Source organism: Lepidothrix coronata, unplaced genomic scaffold, assembly GCF_001604755.1.
Source record: "Lepidothrix coronata isolate B3197 unplaced genomic scaffold, Lepidothrix_coronata-1.0 Scaffold4, whole genome shotgun sequence".
In the NCBI taxonomy this organism is placed as follows: domain Eukaryota; kingdom Metazoa; phylum Chordata; class Aves; order Passeriformes; family Pipridae; genus Lepidothrix; species Lepidothrix coronata.
Window position 1 is genome coordinate 526,152 of NW_016690184.1, and position 22,733 is coordinate 548,884.

The following is a 22,733-nucleotide window of genomic DNA, read 5'->3' on the forward strand; positions in this document are numbered from 1 at the left end:
AATATTTCCAGTTTAGGTGCACCAATTATCTCTGATACTTGTAAGAAATACTCTGATACTATGTAAGAAATAAAATATTATCCTAATCACAGTAATTTGAAATATTATATGGGTGTCAGAATTATTTCTAAAATGATTTTGAAGACTGAGTACTTTACCAGTCTTTAACATTACTAATAAAAATATAACACAACATTTATATTATTTCTTGTTTACCTTTTACCTATCTTGCACATATGAAATTCCATGGGTAGAAAAGAGTTAATCCATTACCAAGGCATGATACTAATACCTTTTTCAAAATGGTACATTAACCATTCTGAAAACTATTGTGTGTACTAGGTGTAAAATGACAGTACTGCTCAGCCACCACTGTATAACGCTGACAGTACAGTTGCATATGTAGATACGACAGCTTATAGAATCATAATGTAGTTTGGAAAAGACTTTGAAAATCACCAAGTCCACCTGGCATTGTGAGATGTTGTTAGTATGTCCATTTTTAATTTTTCATCTTAAAGAATAAATCGGTCCTATATTTAGCACCGGAAGTCTGACAACAAATTTAATTTATTCAATGTATAAATGAATAAGCAGAAATTATGAACTCCCCATCTGTAACCTCCAATGTTATATTTAAATTGTTTCAGTTCTCAAAACAACATCTGTATCCGTAAAAGTATTTGGAGATTGAAAGATTTGTAAGTTCTCCAAAGGACTGCAATAGTCTTAAATTTTAGTGTGAACTAAAACGTATTTTCAATCAAGGAGATTATCTTATGAAAAAAATTTCCAAATATGCATATAATTTTGCTTTCCAATATGACTTGTCTTTATTGTGGGGAAAAAAAAATGTGGAATCACACTTTACTGCTCAATATATATGACTAAAACTCTTTTAGTGTAACCCCATGGTAAATTCTTACCTTACTGTGATAGGGACAAGTATACCCTTGCTAATAGACTGGTTGATGGATACAGTCAGAATGTTCTGAGAGTTTCCACAGCTGAATCGAACGGTTGGTTTTCCTTCCACAAGATACAAGTGAAGAAACTGTTCTCCAAAATTCCTTTCACTAGCTTTGAAAACAAAAATGGAGATAGTCACACTTCTGAAAACGTAGGACCTCAGAAAACAATTTCACAGTACTGGCACACCATCGCCAACCATAATGCCTATGTGACATTGAGGACTCTTTTATCCATATACAGGACTCTTCTTGAGTGACTGTGAGGTAAAACTCCAAACTCTGTATCAATTGATAACAGTTAAAAGAAAATAACCAAAAGACAAAAATTTACTTACTACCAATGTAATTGCATAATTCTTACAGAGATCTTTAATTGAAGATGAGCTTTTCTCTATATACAGCAGTATCAGTAAGGTGACAGAGGTAACAATAAAAAAATTAAATCCTATTCATTCAGATTTTTAAAATGAATTATAGAAAACAAAAATTATAACAGAACATCTCTTTCTTATAAGAGCTGTTAAGATTATGAAAAATTCACCTTTCCCAATCGATTATACATTTCAGACTTGGTGAGAAGAAAAATTACCTACAAAATATCACACACTGTTATTTGCACAGTTCAAACTAAGAATAAAAAGATGCCTAAGTTCACTTCCTCCAAATAGTATATTATAAACTGTAAATAGGACAGCAAAATATTTATATTTAAATGATCAATGGCGCATGGTTCATCTATAGAAAAAAGAACTGGAATCTAGAGTAGCAAATTATATTGGGTAATTTTTTATGAATTTGTCCTTTGAATTTAACTGTAATTATTTCTCATAGAAGGTAAGACACATTTCCTGTTTATAATTTTTACTCCTCTTTAAGACAAACTGTTAAAATGTTAATCTGTTTTTTTCACTGTATTTTACTATATTTAACTGAAGTTAAAGACTCGATAGCTGGGTCATGAAGTTGAATTTACTGCATATATTTGTTTCATGTACTACCACCTGTGGGTAGGAGGCCCCAGGTCCTGGCATGGGTATCAGATATATGGGAGATTTATGCTGGTATTTGGAGAACCCCTGACTGTGGAGTGCCTGGGGGATGGGTGTGTGAGTGTTGAGTGAATGTGTCCCTGAGCCATGTGAGTAGGAGGGCCCTATGGTGGGTCAGAAGGCCTGGGATCTGGGCTGACTTTCAGCAGCTGTGCAGGCCAGGCCTAGAGCTGTTAAAGGGGGCCACAACTCAGAACATCCCTTAACCTTTTTATTCTGAAAGGTAAAAAGAGTGCAAGTGGATTTGGGACTTAGAAATCCTACTAATTTGTAAAGAGAAAATTATCACCTTTAATTTGGGGAACAAAACAAAATGAAAACCAAAAGAAAACAAAAATCTTTTAGCAGATAGAGGCAACAGTATCTGCAACTGCCTGATCATTTCCTTTTGTCTAGTTCGTAGTAGAAACAGTTCACAACATAAACTCCCTCCTCAAGAGCAACTTTCTAGTCAACATAGCATTTCTTCAGTCTGTTACAAATCCTGATGAGGTACCGAAAGTCTTTTATGCTTAGACATATTTTGTATTCTGAATACCTAATTAAATCCAATCTATTTTAATTTGACTGAATTTTATGCCTTTGGCTTTTATGATTTCCTTTTACAATAGTCCGATAATTCTCTTTCAAAACATATTGCCCTATTGCTGTTAAAAGAGTCACTACTTTTTAACCCTTACATAACTGATTGAATCATTTGTTTCCTTATCTTCTCCCCTTCCTGCACATGCTGTTCCTGACATTTCCAATTTCTACCAGTAAGTAAATCTCTAAGCCACACTGAAGTCAGAGAGAATAAAATGGGAGAGGAATGTGAATGTATATACTATCAACATGTCTTGAAAAAGTGAAGTTACAGATAAACAGCTTTTTTCTCTTCTCCCAGTGACTCACTCTGTCCATTCACATTGCCCACTAGTGAAAACTTGGAAGAAGGTCCTCATTATTGCCAGTAAATTAAAAAATCTCAGACAGATTCCCAAAAAGCAGCATTATTCCTCGAAAACTCAGTGAGTGTTACTGCTTGAAATCCAGGGAGTGCTTTTAAGTCACAATTACAGGTGACTAATAGAGTTCTTAATATTATTTGCTAGGTGGTATGAGATCCTTTGAAAGGAGAGTCCTTTAAATCTTTCTATAGTGAACATTGGGAGACAATGTGAAAGAGCATATACTTACTACCTAGCATATATGGTGGGCAGTTACCTTCAAAGCAAAAGTGCCAGTCCTAAACAAAACATTTGGGTTCTGGGAACTGACAGATCAGGAACCATCTGAGAAAAAAAATCTTGTTGAATATCAGGGGTAACATGTATTGACCTTAGTAGAGTTTATGTGAGAGGATCATGTCAAAGAAACCAGATCTCAGCAATCATCCTTTCACAGTAAACTGCAAGGTGGAAGGCTATTTCCGTAGTTCAGTGTGATGACAGGCACGTGGTCACTGGGTTCAAATGATTGCCTATCTAAAAACCAGATTTAAATTCCCACTAAACTATGGGGTGATGCTTTATTAAGTAAAAACATATTTTGACATGGAGGAGGGATATTGTGAAACATTCTGCTTGAGAATGCCAGCTGAAATAAGAGACAATAGACTACAACTGAAATGGCTGTAGTGCCCATCTTTAGTTTCAGAAAGGAAAGTAGAATATGGGTAGGTCTGGAGAGTAGCACTTCTGAGCACACAGGAAATAATTTAGGAGCACAACTTATGAAAATGTTGTCCTTAAGGAATGCTATAAACCTGGGCTGTGATATCTGAAATCCAATTGTCAGAAGTTATAGACTACCATATATAGTAGAAGTTAAACAATCTGTCCTTGAAGGGATTGTGAGCAGCATTGTGCCGACTCTATTAAAAGCGAAAATGATGAAGTAAAACTTTACAGCTTCATCATGTTTTTATGATCACTTACAATTTATGGTGCTTTGTGGTTAAATATCACAATTTGTTTTGACATGTTGATGAAATTAAATCATGCAAACAAGTAAAATCATTAAGGAATAGAATAAAGAGTGTATGAATGCATACTGTGTTCAACAAATAAATAGTTCTCAAATGATGGCTAATCTTTATTGGCACAAATGTTGTGAATATATTAAAACATTTTCTTCTGACATATTTAAACAGAAATCTTCTCACATTCTACCAACAATTTAAACATAAGGTAACTGCAAAATGACCAGAGAGTTTTAGTCTGTTGACTGTTATCATTAATATGTTTCTTAAATACATACTGAAATAATGAAAACATTATAAGTATATTTTTCTTTATATTAAAACAGATGATGGTTTATAATCTACTAAAAATAATATGCAAAGCCACTCCTCTTGCATTGGCTTCTTTGCCTCTGATATATAAAGTAATTTTCTGTAAATCTCATTCAAGATTCTATGATTCTATAGTATCTTATCTCTTTCCCCATGTTTCTAACAGGAAATTTATTTTTGGCTGCCTCTACAAATAACAGTTAGTCCTTGTTATTCATTACTTTCAACCAAACATTGATAAAATCCTTGCTAAATAAAGGCATCATAGAGGAAAATAATTTTCAACAACAGTATGGTGTGATTTAGTAAAGTGACGTGCCTAGCACATTTGCTGATTCTCATACTGTGCCCCTTGGCTGGCCTGTTAAGTAGGTTGGCCTGTTTCTGTATATATGTATTTTGTTTTTCTTATATGTATTTGAATATATATATTTGCACTAACTGCTAAAATGTATTTCAACAATTCATTGAAATTTTAGAGCATTCACTAATTTTTTGTTTTATGATTCTGACTTTAATAATCTCGTGCATCCTTTCCGTTTCAAATCAATTTGTATATCAATAGCATCTTGTCTGAGATTTCTCACTGTAATTAAATGTTTACTAGTTATCTACCAGAGAGACAGATGTAGCCTCATCACCACTTGGTAATAACAGGTGTGTTTGTAAAATATATAATCTGAAGGTGGACTAATTTAAAAAAAAATAATAAAAATCTGTAACTATTTTCTAGTAAAATACATCTGAAAGAAGCAGATCACTGTGATATTCTTCCTATTAAAAAAATTATTTTGACAAAGAGGGTTTTTGCTTTATGAATGTCTAAAACTTATTGTAACCTTAATTATGAAGCTATTGTTAACATGTGTATATTAACAGAATATGAAAATTTTGGGAATATTAACACTTTTAATTCTGCAGTTCTTGTACCTAGTGAGTGCACAAGCCTCAAGCTATTTTCTGCTGACAGTTCATTCCTCAGATGTTTGATGGTAACATAGCTTCAAAAAAGCAGCAGTAGAAGCACGAGTTGTACTACTATTAAAAAGAGAACAGCTGACAACAGCAGCTCCCCTTTTGAAGTCATTAGAAGGGAAAATGAAAGACAGAGCAAGGAGCAAAAAATGGAGATGAAAGAAGAGCAGAGGGAGCATATGAGGGAACTTGCAAAGGATATACTTATCTGACAGAAGAGCTTGGGGCCTGCGTACAGAAATAATTAAAGTAATTAAAAAATTCCAGATTATCTGTATAGACACATAGTGTTCATTCATAAAACGCTAGAGATATTTTTATTTATGATTTTTTATAATATTGTATTTTAAAATCATGTAAAACTAAATAAAAATATTGATATGGACAATCATGACAAATATTTTTATTATTTGGAAAGGAATCTAATTACCAGAGAGACATAAAACAAAAAAAGAAAGAGTGAAAAAAAGGAAAAGAAGCTGGGGGACAGAGCCTGATAAAGTCTAAGTAGACTAATGTTAAATACAGTATTAGAGTTCTACAAGATATGCAGTCATCCATTACTTTTTGTGCCTGTGTTCCACAGCCAGCAAGAGATCCAATTTTACTATTTTTTTTTTTTTTTTAGCTTAACAGAAATCTAAGCTTAGTAGAAAACCTATTGGTCACCAAAAGAGTGGAGTTTTTCAAGTTAGTTCAAGTCCTGTTTTAGGGATAACAAAGTGAATGGGAATGTAAGTATGGTGTGCTACTGGGAATCAATGAAGAAAAAGTAAGTGAAACAACTGCTTGAAAACATGTAAAAATTATCCCAAGGTCCTGGAGCTACCTCAGCTCAGTGTTAGGGTGATAACTGAACTCATACCACTCATTCTTATCGTCCTTTCTTCCTTCTCTCTGGGTTCAGGAAAGGACAAGAAGGGAGCAGTGACACTGCCCATGGAGGTCTCAGATGCAGGTAACTGGAAAGTAAAAAACTGCATGGTTCTCCGCTGATACCATTCTATCTCTCCAGAAAGACAAATGTTTTAAACAATGTGAAGTTCTCAAATACTGCTGCAATAAAATCTCTGCAAACACTTCAAAAATACCATATTACTAATTTTCCACAGGGAGTATGATGAAATAGCTGAATCACTATTAGGTTGCATGCAGGATGAGTACATGATCTAGAAAAGAAAATTGAGGGTTTTTTTTCACAGAGATGCTTACTTAGGGCTTACGTGTAGATAGCAAGGTTTACTTTAAGTTTGGCTGAAAGCCAATTACTTTACACTGATGAGACAAACAAAATCACTAAATGCCAAATATATTCAAAGTACTTCCAGTGACCTTCCTTGAATTCTTCTTCAAGGGCGAATAACTCCTCTTGAAATTGAAATAACTAACAAGTACAAAACACTTCAACATAAAGAACTGCCACATAACCACTTATCCATGATTCTTAGCAAAGTCTGCAGCACTGTAGCTTAGGCAGCTGCAGCAACAACCCAGCTATAATACACAAGGACTTGAGATACCATTTTGAAAAGCAGTAAACATAAATGTTCAATCTGGGGGAACAGTGTTTTACATCTAAATTAAATGTAATACAAATAATAATAAAAGTCATAACTAAATAATGCCATGAAGCTTATATTACTTTTAACCCTGGCTTACAAATATGTATAAATTGCAGGTGAATTCACATACATTACTTCCATATTAATGTAAAATCAACAAAAACTATCAAAATTATTTTTGTTATATCAGTAAGATTTCTTTATGTAGAGAAAACCTAGGAAGATGCAGCGAACTGAGAATGCTCCTAATCATTTTGCCTATCTGGAGTAAATTTATCAAGTAAACATATTTTTCTATTTCTTCTTGACTTCAGGAAGAAATCACCTCTCTTTCCATGTTTTCTATTTAGAAAGAAATTGCAAGATAAAATATACAATAATATACTCAACTAGCAGAGAAGGCTGTTTTTTCTTGCTGACTAGTGACAATCATACTTGTCTAAGTAAGTTTATGCCATATATTGAGGAATGAAATATGCAGGCAAGAAGCAACTTTTTTATGTAGTATTAACAGGCATACGTCCAGGTCTGGAATTAACTCTCTGGGGACCACAAAAGAATCCTCTGAAGTGTGAAATCACAGTAAATACTGTGAAATATGGCAAAATTGCAGAACTTTAGATAGCTCTGTAAATCAAGAATTCAGAACCAGGATCAAAATTATAATACGTGAGACTCAACCCATCTCTGGAGAAGCTGTTTCTCTGTAATAAGTTGTTCAAAACTTCTTCTACATTAGTATTTTAGAGCTGTAACACTTACAACTGGAATCATATGCTTACTATGTTCTTTCTTGCCAGGAAGCAGCATTTTCAGTTGTAAGTTATGTTTTGCTCAATGAGTCATAAATTAAAGAACTTTCCAGAGGAACACAAGGAACAATGGTTAGAATTTTATAATGCATCATGCATTAGAATACCAAAAGGCTTCTACTGCATTTTAATGAATCATTTTGCTTTTGAAGAGGAAATGCCAGCTGATGTACACTAAAGTTAATAAGGACCTGAAGGAGCTAAAACTGATACTTAGCTTCAAGTACTCACTGTAAAGGATTGTGCCATTTAGAGAAGTTGTTTTCACTGTCAAGTACAGAGTCGTCAGATTGCTTGTTTCCTGCCCAGATGCAGTCCTGGTCTCAGATACAGATGTCAGAGAAGGTAGCTCTAAATAAGAATTTCCAGTGAAGGATGGAAAAAACAGCGTTGTGTCTGAAATGAATAACAAAAAGATAATTTTATTAATTTATTACAGAATAAAGTAATAAAATGCAATATAATTAGTGAAGCACATTTTAAAATATCCATTCTCCTGCATACCTGTGAATAGTGTAATCAACTATCTTATTCGCCGAGCATAAAATATTCAAATCAAATACGCAGAAAATGAAAATGTTCTAGCATCTGCATATTACCAAAAGTGAAAAGACCACTATAGGAGGGACTGCAACTAGAAGATGCAATAAATTTCGAAAGATGGTCACAAATTTTTATCTTTACCGATGTGGCCATGCAGAACTTCTGTTCTATGATTTCCCTGTGAAGTACTTTTGGTTTATAGTTCTAGATAATAAAAAAGTTTTCAGTTTTCTTCATTTTGAAGATACTCATATGTTCTGGCCTTGAAATTGTGATGAGGATACCATCGGGCAACGTGCACATTTTCCCTCTAAACTACTCCTGTCTTGGAAGTGAATGTTTGCAAAAGTAAATTTTTAATTGAAGGCTTAACATTTGCAACATTTATTGCATTACTTACTTTAGTCATTATGGTTTAGGGTTTTTTTACCCTGTAGCCATGATAATAATATCATTAAAGTAAGGAAAAATAGTCTAAAACTAATTGAGGATGGGCAGAATGTCTTCCTGATGCCTTAAGCATTCTATTTGAGCAACACACCTTAAAGACTACCCAAATTCATCACTAGGGGTATGAATAAGGAATAAGCAACGAGAAAAACAGTCTGAGTTCAGGCAATATTTTTTCAAAGAAATTTTTATTTTAATGCACTAAAGGTATACAATGGATTTGTGACTGGTGATTACACATAAGCATGACTAATACATGGATTTTTTTTTCAAAATTTTTCACTTTATTAATTTTTCATTTGTTTGTGAATCCGATCATGGTTTATTCTTTGCCATTTTTATTGGACTTCAGAAGAAAGGACAAAATGAAGTGCCCAGATAAACAAGCATGTACTGAAGGCCAGTCATTAAAAACACCTCACACCCTGACAGAAAAAGAAAGTCAGGATGGAAAGTAAGAAGCAGTTATGCTTTAAAGTCATAGGTCTGGAAAAATTAGGACTGTTGGAGAAAGTGAAAAAACCATGGGTTGAAAAACTGCTTGGAATGTGAGGTAAAAGTCAAAGACATTACAAATCAGAAGTAGACCTACACAATTATGAAAGCATTGTTAGTCTAATTAAATTCATACTTTCAAGGGATACATTATTAGGAGATCTAGCCACTGTAGTGCAGGGCCACAAATATGATTAAGGGACTGGGGCCTCTTTCAAATAAGGAAAGGCTGAGAGACCCAGGACATCTAAGGCTGCAGAAGAGCAGGCTTGGGTAGATCTTAACAATGTCTGTAAATACCTAATTGGAGGGGATGGAGGCGAAGAGCCAAACATTTTTCAGCGGTGCCCTTGACAGGCAATGGACACAAATCAAAACCAGGAACTTACACCTGAACATGTGAAAACTCTTTTTCACTGTGAGGGTGGTCCAGCGCTGGCATAGGTTGTCTGGAGAGGTTTGTCAAGTCTCAGTCCATGGAGATTTTCAGAACCTGACTGGGCATGGTTGTGAGAAACCTGCTCTAGGCGATCCTGCTCTGCTTGAGCAGGTGATTGGACAAGATGGTCTCAAGAGGTCCCTTCCAAACTCAACAAATTGGTGATTCTGTTATCCTTCTGTGTAAGTTTTGAGCTGGCTCTCTGCCAAATTGCCAACACCCAGTGAAAAGAGCCTACTCCCCAGAGAGGGAAGAAAAAAAAAAAAACCTGAACAGCCAAAGCTATAGCAAAAATATATATTTACAATTATATATACAATTTGAATATATTGTACACACGATAGGTTGCTCCCAAGGGGGAAAAAGGGAAAAGGGAAGGGGAAACAGGGATAAAAAAAACCTAAAACGCTAAAACAAATATCCTCCAAATATAGACACCGTTACTATAGAGCTAGTGAATAAATACAAAAGAAATGAATTAAATACTTCCCTGAACGAGACAGCAGAACTGTGCAAAGCACCAACCAACTCCCCAACACCTCCCGAAGAGACTGGAGATAACGGCAGGTCTGAGCAGCAGTCCCTGGCCTATACAAGCAAAGACCGTCTGCTGAGAGACCTGTTGTCTTCAGCCACCGGAGAGAGAAGAGAGCGAACGCTCTTATCTGCGCCTTTTTATATGTTGTGTTACCAAAAGGGATGATATGGAATACTTCTTTAGATTTCCAACCCCATTGCTAAGGAAGGCCTAAAAAATCCAAAAGCCAACCCACTACACCTTCACAGAGGGGTTCTATGCAGACAACCTTAATTTTTATTCTTCAGGTCCTGTGCCTTCAGAAACCTCAGTGAAATTCAATACTCATAATGTAGCGGTACATTGTGCATCTAAAGCTCTTAAAAAGTTTTTTATAAAGCAGTTTTCAAAAAAACTTTCTCAACTTCAAGATTAATTGTCCACAATTTATTTTCTACATTAAAAATAATATTCTGTGAAGTTTCTTTCATCTAGGTGAAGGGGAGGGGGAGAGGAGAAAGAAAGAGAAGGGATATCTGGTCAATCTTGAAAGGAAAGACAATCTCATCAGTCCTTTGGGAGGGATAGTTTCCTTCAAAGGAGAGATGTCCCATAAAGACTTAAATCTTTCAAGGGAGTCCAGCACCCTGCATCCAGAAGTCTCCACACTAATGGTCAGTGAAAACTACTGAGAAAAAAATGTTATTTCAACTTGGCGTCTACACCTGAAGTGCTGTGCCCAAAGCAGCCTAGGCCCTCATCACCAGAGCCATGAAGTCCTCTCAGAAATCAGCAAAAGAGATACAGCAAATACAGATTGAATCAGAGACAAATGCATACCTGGCCAACAAAGCCATCCAGAATTGCCAAGATGCAGAGCACATCTTCCTCCCTACGGAGTGCAAGCTATTAGCCTGCTGATCCTTAACAGTCATTTTCTACCCTAAAGCTGTACAACATCTGCAATCTGTTGTGACTCTACAACATCAGTAAAGAGTCACTGAGAGCACAGGGATTAGTCCTGTCCGCGGATGAAGGGCCTAAGTGGGAGAAAACAGATTTACTCTGTGTATTAAGAGCCTAAAATCTAGGTTTGTGATGAAATACACAGATAAAATACTATGGGCAAAGCTGTTAGTCTGGAATAATTTGTCCACTTCCCTCATTCTACTAAACTCTTAATTAGCAGAAATTAAAGTTCCATGCAGCACTGAGCATGACTGTGCACTGGTAGATTCCCTGAATCAGAGCCAAAGAGGGCATATGCTGAACTACAGTAAGCTAATAACAGGAATACTATCAATGCCAGCTACAACTCCATATAAGGCTCTACCACAGTATTTTTGCACTGCTTTCTAGCAATATTTACAGATCTTGATATTTTAAGATGGTTGCTGGCAATAAGTAATTTTGTATTTAATTTATTTCACAGGACAGGTTAACAGAAGGAATAGTTACTTTATCCTATCCTGGGTCCGCTATCTAACACTGTCCATGACTACAAGGGACTGTTCTCCACTGGGGTGGTGTTCTCCAAAGTGGAGTGCACCCTAAGGGGTTCTCAAGACAATTCACTGGGCTGCAGAAAAAAATATATTAGAATTGCAGTAGTACATATAAGTAATATATAAATAAATGCTTATACATGCATTGGTGGCATGTCCTCAAAAATCTTTCACTGATGGAGTGTGCAATTAAAATGCACACTTAAATTAAGGCCTTTGAGCAGAATGTAACTTTTTGAGATATTACCTGTTACTACAACAGAGACAAATGTGGCACTATGAGAATAGAGGATAGTGAGAAAGCTGATACAGTACAACTTCTCAAAGTCACACAGTTCTTTTAAACACAGTGCATGTCCCTGCTTAATTAGCAAAATGGCTTAATGAATTTTAGTCTCCAAATTGTATTTTTAGATATGTAAGCTTGATAAAACTTGACCCTACCTGTATACAAGCTTCATCTTTAGATAAAAAAGTACGTCAGTGATCAGGAAGTAATACAATACAATAATAAAATAAATATATATGAAAGACTCTGTAAGTACATAGAACAAGCAAATATAAGTAGCAACAGCTTTGCAGATCTCAATTATAGTGGAAGAAATAAAAATTTTCCATCTTATACAAGAGTAAGGGGAAGAATAGAGTTTTCCACTACTGGTAAAATAGAATCAACCTGTTTCCACTCCTACCTCTAATTTTCCATTTTCATTCTTTGATTTTCATGTCAAGTATGGCTTAGTACTGAATTCTACTGAATTCTATTAAAAATAGTCTCTTCAATCTTGAAGATGGCAAGACTTGTCAACTACACCAGCCATTGCTAAATAAATTCAAATGAGAAATAAGAAATAATTTTAACATCAAAAATCTTAGAAACAGAAGTAATGTGTTCATATTCTGGTAGCAGAGATCAGACCAAACATCTGACTAACTTGTCTATAATCTACAGGGTAGATAACTTCATTGAATGTCCTTGGTCCTCCTTAATAATGAAAAGAAATGGGTAATCCTTGAATATGATTCTCCTGACCTAATCATGACCTAAACCTGCCTGTTTCTCTCTACTTGTTATAAAAGGACTTGAGGGTCACTAGTTTAGCTGTAAACATGTACACCAGCAACATCTGAATGTAGGTGAACAGTTCTTACTCTTGATGTTTGTGCATCAGAACTAAATTGCCTGCTGGAGATTTTCTTTAGGCAAAACTAAATTAATACAGCAGCTCTGAGTTGAAATGTTAGAGATGTGAACTGAACAGGATGTCAGAATATTTAGTCAGGGGCTTAAACTCTGAATTTGCTGTTTGCATGTTTCAGTTACAGTGGTAAAAATCCTCTTACAGATATCCAAAACATGGACAGATTCTCTGCTTGTTCTTCTTTTCCATCACTCACAGAATATAATAGAAGCACAGCCACAAAAACTTTGTCGACTGGTGCAGGAAACCTTGTCCATATTATCAAGAATGGATGTGTTCCCAGCAGCCAGAAAGTCAGTTAAGCAGCAATATCAAGAGACTGATGAATACATGATTTGCTCTATCCATCTCATGCTCATAGGATATCCCAGGGAACCAAATTTAACCACCTACCTAAGAGTAATGTATTCTTTTATCTCATGTTCACAGTGTGAAGAAAATCAAAGTGAAATAAATATGATTTAGAAAATTCCTAGGGATTATGTCTGGGACATACAAAATCTGACTTGGGTATTTCATAAAGCATCACATGCACCTACAATAGTAGAGAAATACAGTAATCATTTCTTACAAAATAATTGATTAGCTGAGTTCAGTTGTTTCAAGACAATAAAATATGAAACAAATCTCACCCTTGCTGCTTTCATTCATTTGTTTCAATACACAAAAGCCTTCTGCTAGCTGTAACTGAATTCCTACATCAGGAGGTAAAAAATCCTCATGAAATAAAATGTATAAGTTTTCTTTTATTAAGTCAGCCTAGTGTCTTGTTGATAATGCTCTCTGCTATCAACTGTGAGTTCTGAATTCAGATTACTGACAATCTCTTTGCAGATTGCTAGAGGCTTTGAATGGCAGAAAGACTATATTTAATTGAGAAGACTTAGAGGAAGCATGGAGGGGTAATGGGTCACATAAGCAATCCTTAAGAGCAGGACACTTATTCATTTTCATTGAAGGAAACTGCCATACAAGTAGAGCAGTATTAGTTGCAAAGAGTTTAAAAAATTCTAGGAAAATAAAGCTGAAGAAGCCTGTCAAACATGCGTCTGCAAGGATACAATGAAACACAGAACATAAGCAGGGATGATCAAAGGGATGGTATGGCTTCCAGAGGGAGAAACAGAACAGACCTATTCAACATGCAGAGGAAAATGTGAATGAGAAATGACAACTCTATGTTTTGCAAAAATAGAAGCTAAGGGCACGCAATGTTATTATCAGGTCACACGGTTGAAAAACAAAAGGATATCTGGACTTCAGCAAAGCCTTTGACACCGTCTCCCACAGCATACTCCTGAAAAAGCTGGTAGCCCATGGCTTGGACAGGGGCACTCTCTGCTGGGTTAAGAACTGCCTGGAGGGCCGGGCCCAGAGAGTGGTGGTGAACGGTGCTGCCTCCAGTTGGCTGCCGGTCACTAATCCCCCAAGTATCAGTGTTGGGCCCAGTTCTATTTAATATCTTTATTAATGATCTGGATGAGGGGATTGAGTGTACCATTAGCAAATTTGCAGATGACACCAAATTGTGGGGGAGTGTTGGTCAGCCGGAAGGCTGGAGGGCTCTGCAGAGGGACCTGGACAAGCTGGAGAGATGGTCTAATTCCAACGGGATGAGGTTCAACAAGGCCAAGTGCTGGGTCCTGCACTTTGGCCACAACAACCCTGTGCAGTGCTACAGGCTGGGCACAGAGTGGCTGGAGAGCAGCCAGGCAGAAAGGGAGCTGCGAGTTTGGATTGACAGGAGGCTGAACATGAGCCAGCAGTGTACCCAGGTGGCCCAGAAGGCCAATGGCATCCTGGCCTGGATCAGGAACAGTGTGGCCAACAGGACCAGGGAAATGATTCTTCCCCTGTACTCAGCGCAGGTGAGGCCACACCTGGAGTACTGTGTCCAGTTCTGGGCCCCTCAGTTCAGGAAGGATATTGAGGGGCTGGAGCAGGTCCAGAGAAGACCAATGAGGCTGGTGAAGGGACTCAAGCACAAGTCCTATGAGGAGAGGCTGAGGGAGCTGGGGTTGTTCAGCCTGGAGAAGAGGAGGCTCAGGGGAGATCTCATCACTCCCTACAACTATGTGAAAGGAGGTTGTAGCCAGGTGAGAGTCGATCTCTTCTCCCAGGCAATCAGCAGTAGGACAAGAGGGCATGGTCTTAAGCTTTACCAGGAGAGGTTGAAGCTGGATATTAGGAAGAAATTTTTTACAGAGAGAGTGATGAGACATTGAAATGGGCTGCCCAGGGAGGTGGTGGGTTCGCCGCCCTTGGAGGTTTTTAAGATAAGACTGGATGTGACACTTAATACCATGGTCTAATAACCACAGCGGTGTTGGATCAAGAGTTGGACTTGATGATCTCGGAGGTCTTTTCCAACCTGGTTGATTCTGTGATTCCATGATATTCTTATTAACTTTTTGCAGATTGTTTCGGGTAATTTATTGCCAAAAGATATTTTGTGGGTCAAAAGTATATTAAAAAATAATGAAAAATTAAGAACAACACAGGGAAACCAATCCGCCAGACTAGAAATTATGAGTGAACCACAGCTCAGGAAATTCAAGTCTCACAGACTGGTGGAAGCTGAAGTAATGCAGTTGGGGAAAAAAATCACAGTTGTCCTGGTTTACATATCCGTTTCAAAGTGTGATTGATTTTGCTCTGAGAAAGGATATTGAACTAGATGTCCTCCTGGCCTGATCTGACTTGTAATTTCTGTGTGATTTGTTCTGCTTTTGGTGTTACTACTAAGATCACACGACAGAAGATAAGAGAGAGGCAGACATTTAACATAAAGGAAATGAATGATTCCATAGATATCTGAAACACAGTGATTGTCATTACCTAGTGAGTAGAGTTACCCTCCTCTTTTGACAGCTGTATTGTAAAAAGTAGATCAAGGCAATGTAAATATGCTATTAGTTTTATTTCAAGTAAAAAAAAAAATATCTGTTGATAGTTCTAGCATTCCTTAGATACTAAGAAGTTCAAGAGTTAGCTGCATGTCTGACAAAAAAAGATCAGAGTAAAGCAGTTTGATGTTTGTATTCTTTTGGAAAAAGAGCCACAAGAAGAAGAAAAATATATTTTTCAGATTCCTGTTTCGAAGGCCTCAATATTCCTCTTCCTATCTCACATTTTAGTGTGTAAACTCACTGCATTAGTTTACAACAGATAAGAATTCAGAAAACTCCTGTGTGTCTGAGAAATGAAAGAAAATTATCTGTCTCACAGAATAAGAAGAAGCTTATTCAGTTAATGGGCATAAAGCATGCTAAACTGTTCAAATGAGAAGTGTTGTGTAGTTATTAACTGCTGTTATTTTTTCTGGTTATTATATAGACATGTAAAGGAAGACCAGATCTGTAAGCAAGTAGAACAGACTGTCATGAAAAAAGAAAAAGGAAATTATTCGTTCATATTCAATTCAAGATTTTGTGAAAATAGGAATAACAGTAGTACCTCAACAGAAGGATAAAAAATAGTCAAGATGTTGGGTGTTGAAAAAATCCCAAACAATCTAGTCCAAAACCACAAACAGAATTAGCATCTTACTGCCTGTTTTTGATAGTTTTGAAAACAACACAGTGATTTATATTTTTCCATTTGATTAGCTTCATCTCCAAAATTTATTACTTTGCTCCTAAGTGCATTGGATTTTGAAGCGGAAAGAATGTTCCTAATTGATACTTGTACCTAATCAGATGTATTTTACCACCTGCATTCAAAATGATGAATAAGTGCTTAACTCTTTTCCTGAATTTGACATAGAGGAAATTGGGAAGCTATTATCTAATATTTTTTTCAAGCTCAACATATTTGACAGGAAATATGATCTTCCTGCAAAAACACCAGAGTTTTATCTATTTTTAAAAACTGCTCCATCTAGGAGGGAAATGAAGGTGCTTTATATCCTAATTTATATATTTCTATCTTTCCCAATTACAGGAAAAAACTTAAGACGGACTTTTAATATCAGTGGGAGTTGTCATAATGGACTACTGTATGGAGTTGTCATAATGCCCTACTATATTTGATGCTGAAACCTTGGTTTGCTTTGAAGGTCGCTGTGACACCTTCACATTTTATGGCAAATTTTAATGCAGCAAGGACTTGTAAAAATCTTTTGAAGTTCCCTCATTAATATATTTGTTCTGCAAAATATCAGAGAAGGTGCACTCAAACATGAGCTTTCACAGTTTAGGTTCACATTTAATGAACTGGTAAAAGAAGTGAATGAAGTAAAGTATTGGCTTTCAGGAGGGAAAAAAGACATCTGTCATAATATGCTGGGAAACTCAGACTTTTCATAACAAGTTGATGTGCTAAAGATCATACATTACTCATTGCAATGAGAACTGTTTGTTTACACAAATGAATGAGCCCAATAGCTTAATTTTCTGTTGGTTTAAAGTGAGTGTCAGCTAAATGTTGACATATTTTATTTGTATGTTTGTAATTTTTACGGTTATCAAAGTTCCAAGACCATCTTTTGCTTTATGGGGTATCAATGCATTTTCAGTAATTTTAATTTTATCTTTGCCATTTAAGTTTAATTTTATTCTCTGCAATGGTGCTTGAACACATAAACTAACATTCCTATTCCAAAGGATCATAGAAATACTTGAAGAGTAATTGGCTATAAAAGTTTAATTTGGACAAATACTCAGACTTTTTCAGTGTGTGTCCTATTTATTGAGCTGAAGAGGAATCTTCCATCTGGATAACACTAGAGAATAATTTGTCATATGGTTGGCACCAGATATTAGATGATCAATATTAAAAGTGAAATGAAATCTGAAGTTTTAAGAACCCTAAATTTATTGTGCTCATATAAATAACACAGTTTATGTATTACTGCATTGTGTATGCAATATATTTTTATTAGTTTCCTGGGAAATTTTGATGAGATTTTGATTAGATTTTCTTATTATTATTTACCTATACAGATGCATAATTGACAGAACTGTCTAAATCTAATCTGATTTCTACTCTGAACTTGTTTTCATAGGTTCAGGGTGAAAACAAAATAGGAATATGAAAGCAATTTCTTCTCCACCTCTTAATTATATTGACAACTTGCTATGGCTTCTTTTGGGAATTGTAGCTAACTCCAGGGTCTGGTAGAAAAAAAAAATCAACAAATAACAGGCAAAGAAGAATACTTAAAGGTTAAAATTATTAAAAAATTAAGGTAGATTAATCTTCAGTTAGTATTCTGATACTAATTCAGAGTAGGAATTAGAGAACCAGACATTTCACTGTATTTACCTTTCCTTTGAGGATGCAGAAAACAGTATTTTTCTGACTCTAAACAGTTTTGCTAATGTAATTTATGTTTTGGAGCCTAAATTTTCTGCTAGAAGAATGCAAAAATATAAAATGGACAAGTATTTCTACAGACATTCTATCTCTTCCTTTCCCTCACTTTCTAATATTTACCACTGCTACATTGGTTAGAAATTACAAAATTAGAAACACCACTTACATATAATGGTCATTTTACACATTTACACTAAACCATGTCTAATGTTGGTCTTATAAAAGTATTTTCCCAATTGATTTTAATATAATATTTAATGTATTAATATTTAACAATAACAAACCCAATAATAATAAATCTGAATTGCAGTAACTTTGGTTGTTATCTTAACAATTAAAAGATAGCAACATTTGGGGGAAGCATGTTCAATTGCAAATATTCATGTTTGCTTACTCCCAAAAGCAATAATTTCAAATATTTTAAATTGGCTCAGCGTTGCAGGTACACAACTAGTTCAGTCATATGAAATTGCAAAAGAATATTACAATTAGTAAACAAACTTATCTAGATTAAACTAATGAGGTGGCCAATTGAAAAAGCATAATCTCATGCATAATTCTTAATTTTTTAGCAGCCTTATTCAGCCAAGCTGTAAAAGCAATACTGTCTGACATCTTAGGTTTTATCTTAGCTATAAACTGTAATACCTTCATTCTCTCATTCCAAAACATAATTGGTAGAAGCACCGGATGAGATATATGTTGAGGATTAAAGTTTTTATTTCATCTGCTTGCTTTTTTCCACTGATTTGATGTTACAGTGTTAGCAAACCCTTACTATGGGTATAGGTGAAACAGAAAGAGTAACTATTTAATTTACCTCTACATTGCCTTGCTTGTGCAAACGCTAGCATGGATTTTTGGACTGTAGCATTTGATAAGGGCTTTGCACAACCTGAGCTACTTGAGGATGCCCCTGCTTTTTACAGGGGGAGTTCAACCGGGTGACTTCTAAAGGTCTCCTCCAACCCAAAACACTCTATGATTCTGTTACTTTATTAAAGCAGAAGTGACTGAGCAGTAGAAAAGACATTTATTTACTGCCTTGCCATACCTGCTGCCTCTTGGGTCTGTGAAAATCCCTTCTGAGAAGGATGAAAGAAGGGCAAGAGTGCTTCTCCAAGGAACAGCTGAGCAAGCTCCATTTTGGAGATGAAAGAAACCTACAGCATGGCTGTAAACACAGTATTCCCAACCCCATTTTTCCTTACCCTCCATTCTGTCTGACCAAAAAGGCATGCCTAAATTGAGTCTCAAAGGTAGTAAAAGGTCTATGGAGGAAGCCACCCTTCTTGAATGAATGTGTTTGCAATACTTTTTTTCTTAACTTTGCAGTGTGGATCTGACTTTCATCTATACAGAGTTATTTTGTTCTAATTTAGTGGTTTATGTTCTACACAGGATAATTTTAGACAAAGATTCCTTTCGTGTTTTGTGGTTCTCTCCAAAGAGCAGAACAGCACTTTAACCGTAGGTTTACTTTGGAATCTGAAAAGTTCCAAAGTAAACTAGACTTTTCCAGACTAAAACTTTTTGTTTCGGAAACACTTCTGGTACTCTTTTACCACCTACTACAAAATATCACATGCCTGTTGATTCAAAAACATGCCATAATCTCCCTTTTGTTTAACTGTACAGACATAGATTTTAGCACTACTATTATCCCCTTTGCATTGCTATAAGCAGATCCACTCAAGCAGGTTGTTGGAATTAAATGAATAGCTCAGTGGTCAATGATAGAACAGAAATAATTTTATCCTACAGAAAAGTATGTGCATACCAAATATTTCCTTTTCTCCCTAGCTTACTGCAGATTTCAAACACAAGACAAGTAAAACTTCTGCTTGATAATAATTCAAGTCCAGGCAGCCAGGCTACAACATCAGAATAGTTTGGAAAATACACTAAGTGAAATGACACAAATGATGGAAAGCAAATGACAAATCATTTTCCAGCATTTGCCAACAGTTAAGAATCACTTGTATTCAGGGATATTTCTACAAAGGATCCCAGGTGGGAAATAATCATCTCCTCCAGACAACCAGACAAATACAGTAACATCTGTCATAGACTAAAGTAACCCTTGTTCCTCAACACAGTGCAAAAGAGAATTTCTTAAACAGGGTGTGTAAGAAGCAACAGATCTCAAGCATACCTAGTTTGATTATGAAAAAAAAAAAGACAGGAACTATTAAAAAATGGCTAGATTTTTTTAATGAAAGGAACACAAAGTAGAAGATGTATGAATGTTATGTAGCAATAGAAGCATAAAACTTGTCAGTGTTACAGTTTCTCAGTGAATTGGGAAAACAAACACCTAAAAATATTAATGTTTCATTACAGAGTTTTTTTTCTGCTCAGTTCAGAAGGTAACTGCACTTGGACTACTGGAAGCTGATCTATTCTAACAACAAAAACAGGCCACTAGTGTGGAAGAAAAAAGGACTCACAATTTTTAAACCATGAAACTCCAGTCTGTTCTGACACTATAAGCACCTGTGCTATCTATCCATGCATGGAGGTACAACTCCTTGGAGACTGAACTGCACAAAGCAAAATAAATATTGTTTAGGGCATCAATAAATAGTGAAATGCAAATATTATATTTAACAGAAAAGTTTCAGTTAGACATTTTCCAAATTAGGTTTCTTCCCGCTCACCTTTACATCTCTAAGGAAACCACTCTTCTTTTCATCTTGAGATTTCATATTGCTACAGTCAAGCAATGAAGATTGTGTCAGTTTTTTCAGTGCTATAGTATTCACAGCACTCTACAGTACTGTGCCTAAAGGATCCAGAGTAAAGCCAAAAATCTCTGTCTTAAAAACCACACCCAGTTCTGCTGAACTGTTTAAAAACCCCTCTTTTTCTTTATTGTTGTTATTATTTTTGTTGTTATTATTTTTATTTCTAAGGCTCACTAGACTTCCTTCTTTCAGACAAAACCATGCATATCAGCTTTGCAATTTNAAGTCTAAGCAAATGTAATGGAAAAAAGCCCATTAAATTGAAAAGGTATTACTTATCACATACAGGATGCATCTCACTAGTGTCATCAATGTATCTCTAAAAGAAGTAAATTTAATTTTATTAATTTTTAGTTTTAATAATTATTGAGCTAAGGAATTCATCTTGTGGCACCATATTTTCAGTGAAATATCTACTTTTAAATAGTGTGTTGCACTCTCTCATAGATGTTCAAACCGTCTATTTCTTTCATTGATGTCAATGATTTTCTCATGTAGTGGGATGACTTTCACTTTATTTTTATGGGGAAAAAATGATAATTCATGCAGTTTTTTCCATTATGAGACCTGTTTAACAGTTGGTAGCAAATAAAAAAAACAAAACAGCACTGGGAGGCTGATACTGAGCCCTTTGTGGCACAGACAGTGAATCTAAACTGATCCATTTAAGGACAGTCTTCCTGTCAAGTTGATGATAAAAAGATGGGAGATAAGCAATCAATTTTTTTGTAAAATGTAGGAAATTTTACATATTTTTGAAGTAATGTCAAAGTAAACAAAGAGGGTGTGTGAGAAATGTATGCATTTGAAATATGGATGCCCCTTTCTGCTGCATTGCCAAAATACTCCTTCTTATATTAGTACAAATGTCTGTGGATGGTGTGAGAAAAGTGTGCATCATAATATACACACTTCCCTGTTGGTAAATATTACACCTGAACTCACAGGACAGAACTATGTGGTAGGTAGGAGACACTTAGGTATTGATTTACACCATCAGAAGGAATTGTGCTCCCAGCTAGGGTAACTGAACTACCAAAAAAAAATAAATAAAAGGAGAAATAACAATTACAAATAAAATGTGACTTCATAAAAATACAGTATGTCCTGAGACAAACTTCTTAGGCTTTCATCCCTCACACCTGTCCTAAAAAGTGAGCAACACTGGGCTGTCCATCTGTTTCCCCAATAACCCAACAGAGAACAGGAACCATTTAGAGTCTGTGCTGTCAACTAGGTCAGAGCTACCACTTCCTTACTTAGGATCCAGGAATCTCCAGCTCTAAGAAAGGAAACCCTACACTTCGGGACACCCATCAGATCATTCAGGGGTTTACAGATTATGGTATACTTCATCTGGAGATTAATGATTTTCTGCAAGACTGAAGAACCAGTTGTCTCAAGTTTGGAAAAGCCATGATGAGTTTCTGATGGTAGTAATCACAAAGTACTAGGTACCAACTCCTGATTTTTTTTTTTCCCCACAGCTGAAGAACCCATTTCTCTGACAAAGCTTAAAAACTATTGATGAATCACATGGCACAAGCACTAATTTTTTTGGCTTATAGTTGTCTATGTTATTTATTCTGGTTTATTTATTATTTTGTCACACTGCACAGTTTTTTATGAGCTGCTTCTGACAACCAGAAGAAGATATCTGAAATAGTCTACCTGTTTTTCATTCTTTTCTCAAAAAAGAAAATTTTCGGGCCAAAAGTTTAGATAAGAAATACAGGCATAAATCCACTCAGTAAATTCCAGTGTTAAAGACAGAATCTAACAGACCATATGAATTTGTGTAAATTATATTCATTTACTTCCCATATTTAGACAGAACCATTTTAGCAGCTCACAGCTGTAAATTATTTCACTGGG

At 35.6% G+C, this 22,733-nt stretch overlaps 1 protein-coding gene across 1 annotated transcript in view; it reads right to left on the reverse strand.

Moving 5' to 3' along the window:
* The window catches only part of EYS (eyes shut homolog (Drosophila)), a 784,118-nt gene that overhangs the window by 151,429 nt on the left and 609,956 nt on the right, over positions 1 to 22,733 (reverse strand). The window contains exons 34-35 of the mRNA XM_017823913.1: positions 7,876 to 8,040; positions 927 to 1,080 (exon numbers count right to left, since the gene is read on the reverse strand). Of these exons, the coding sequence (XP_017679402.1) occupies positions 927 to 1,080; positions 7,876 to 8,040 (319 nt within the window). The remainder of the gene's footprint in view (positions 1 to 926; positions 1,081 to 7,875; positions 8,041 to 22,733) is intronic.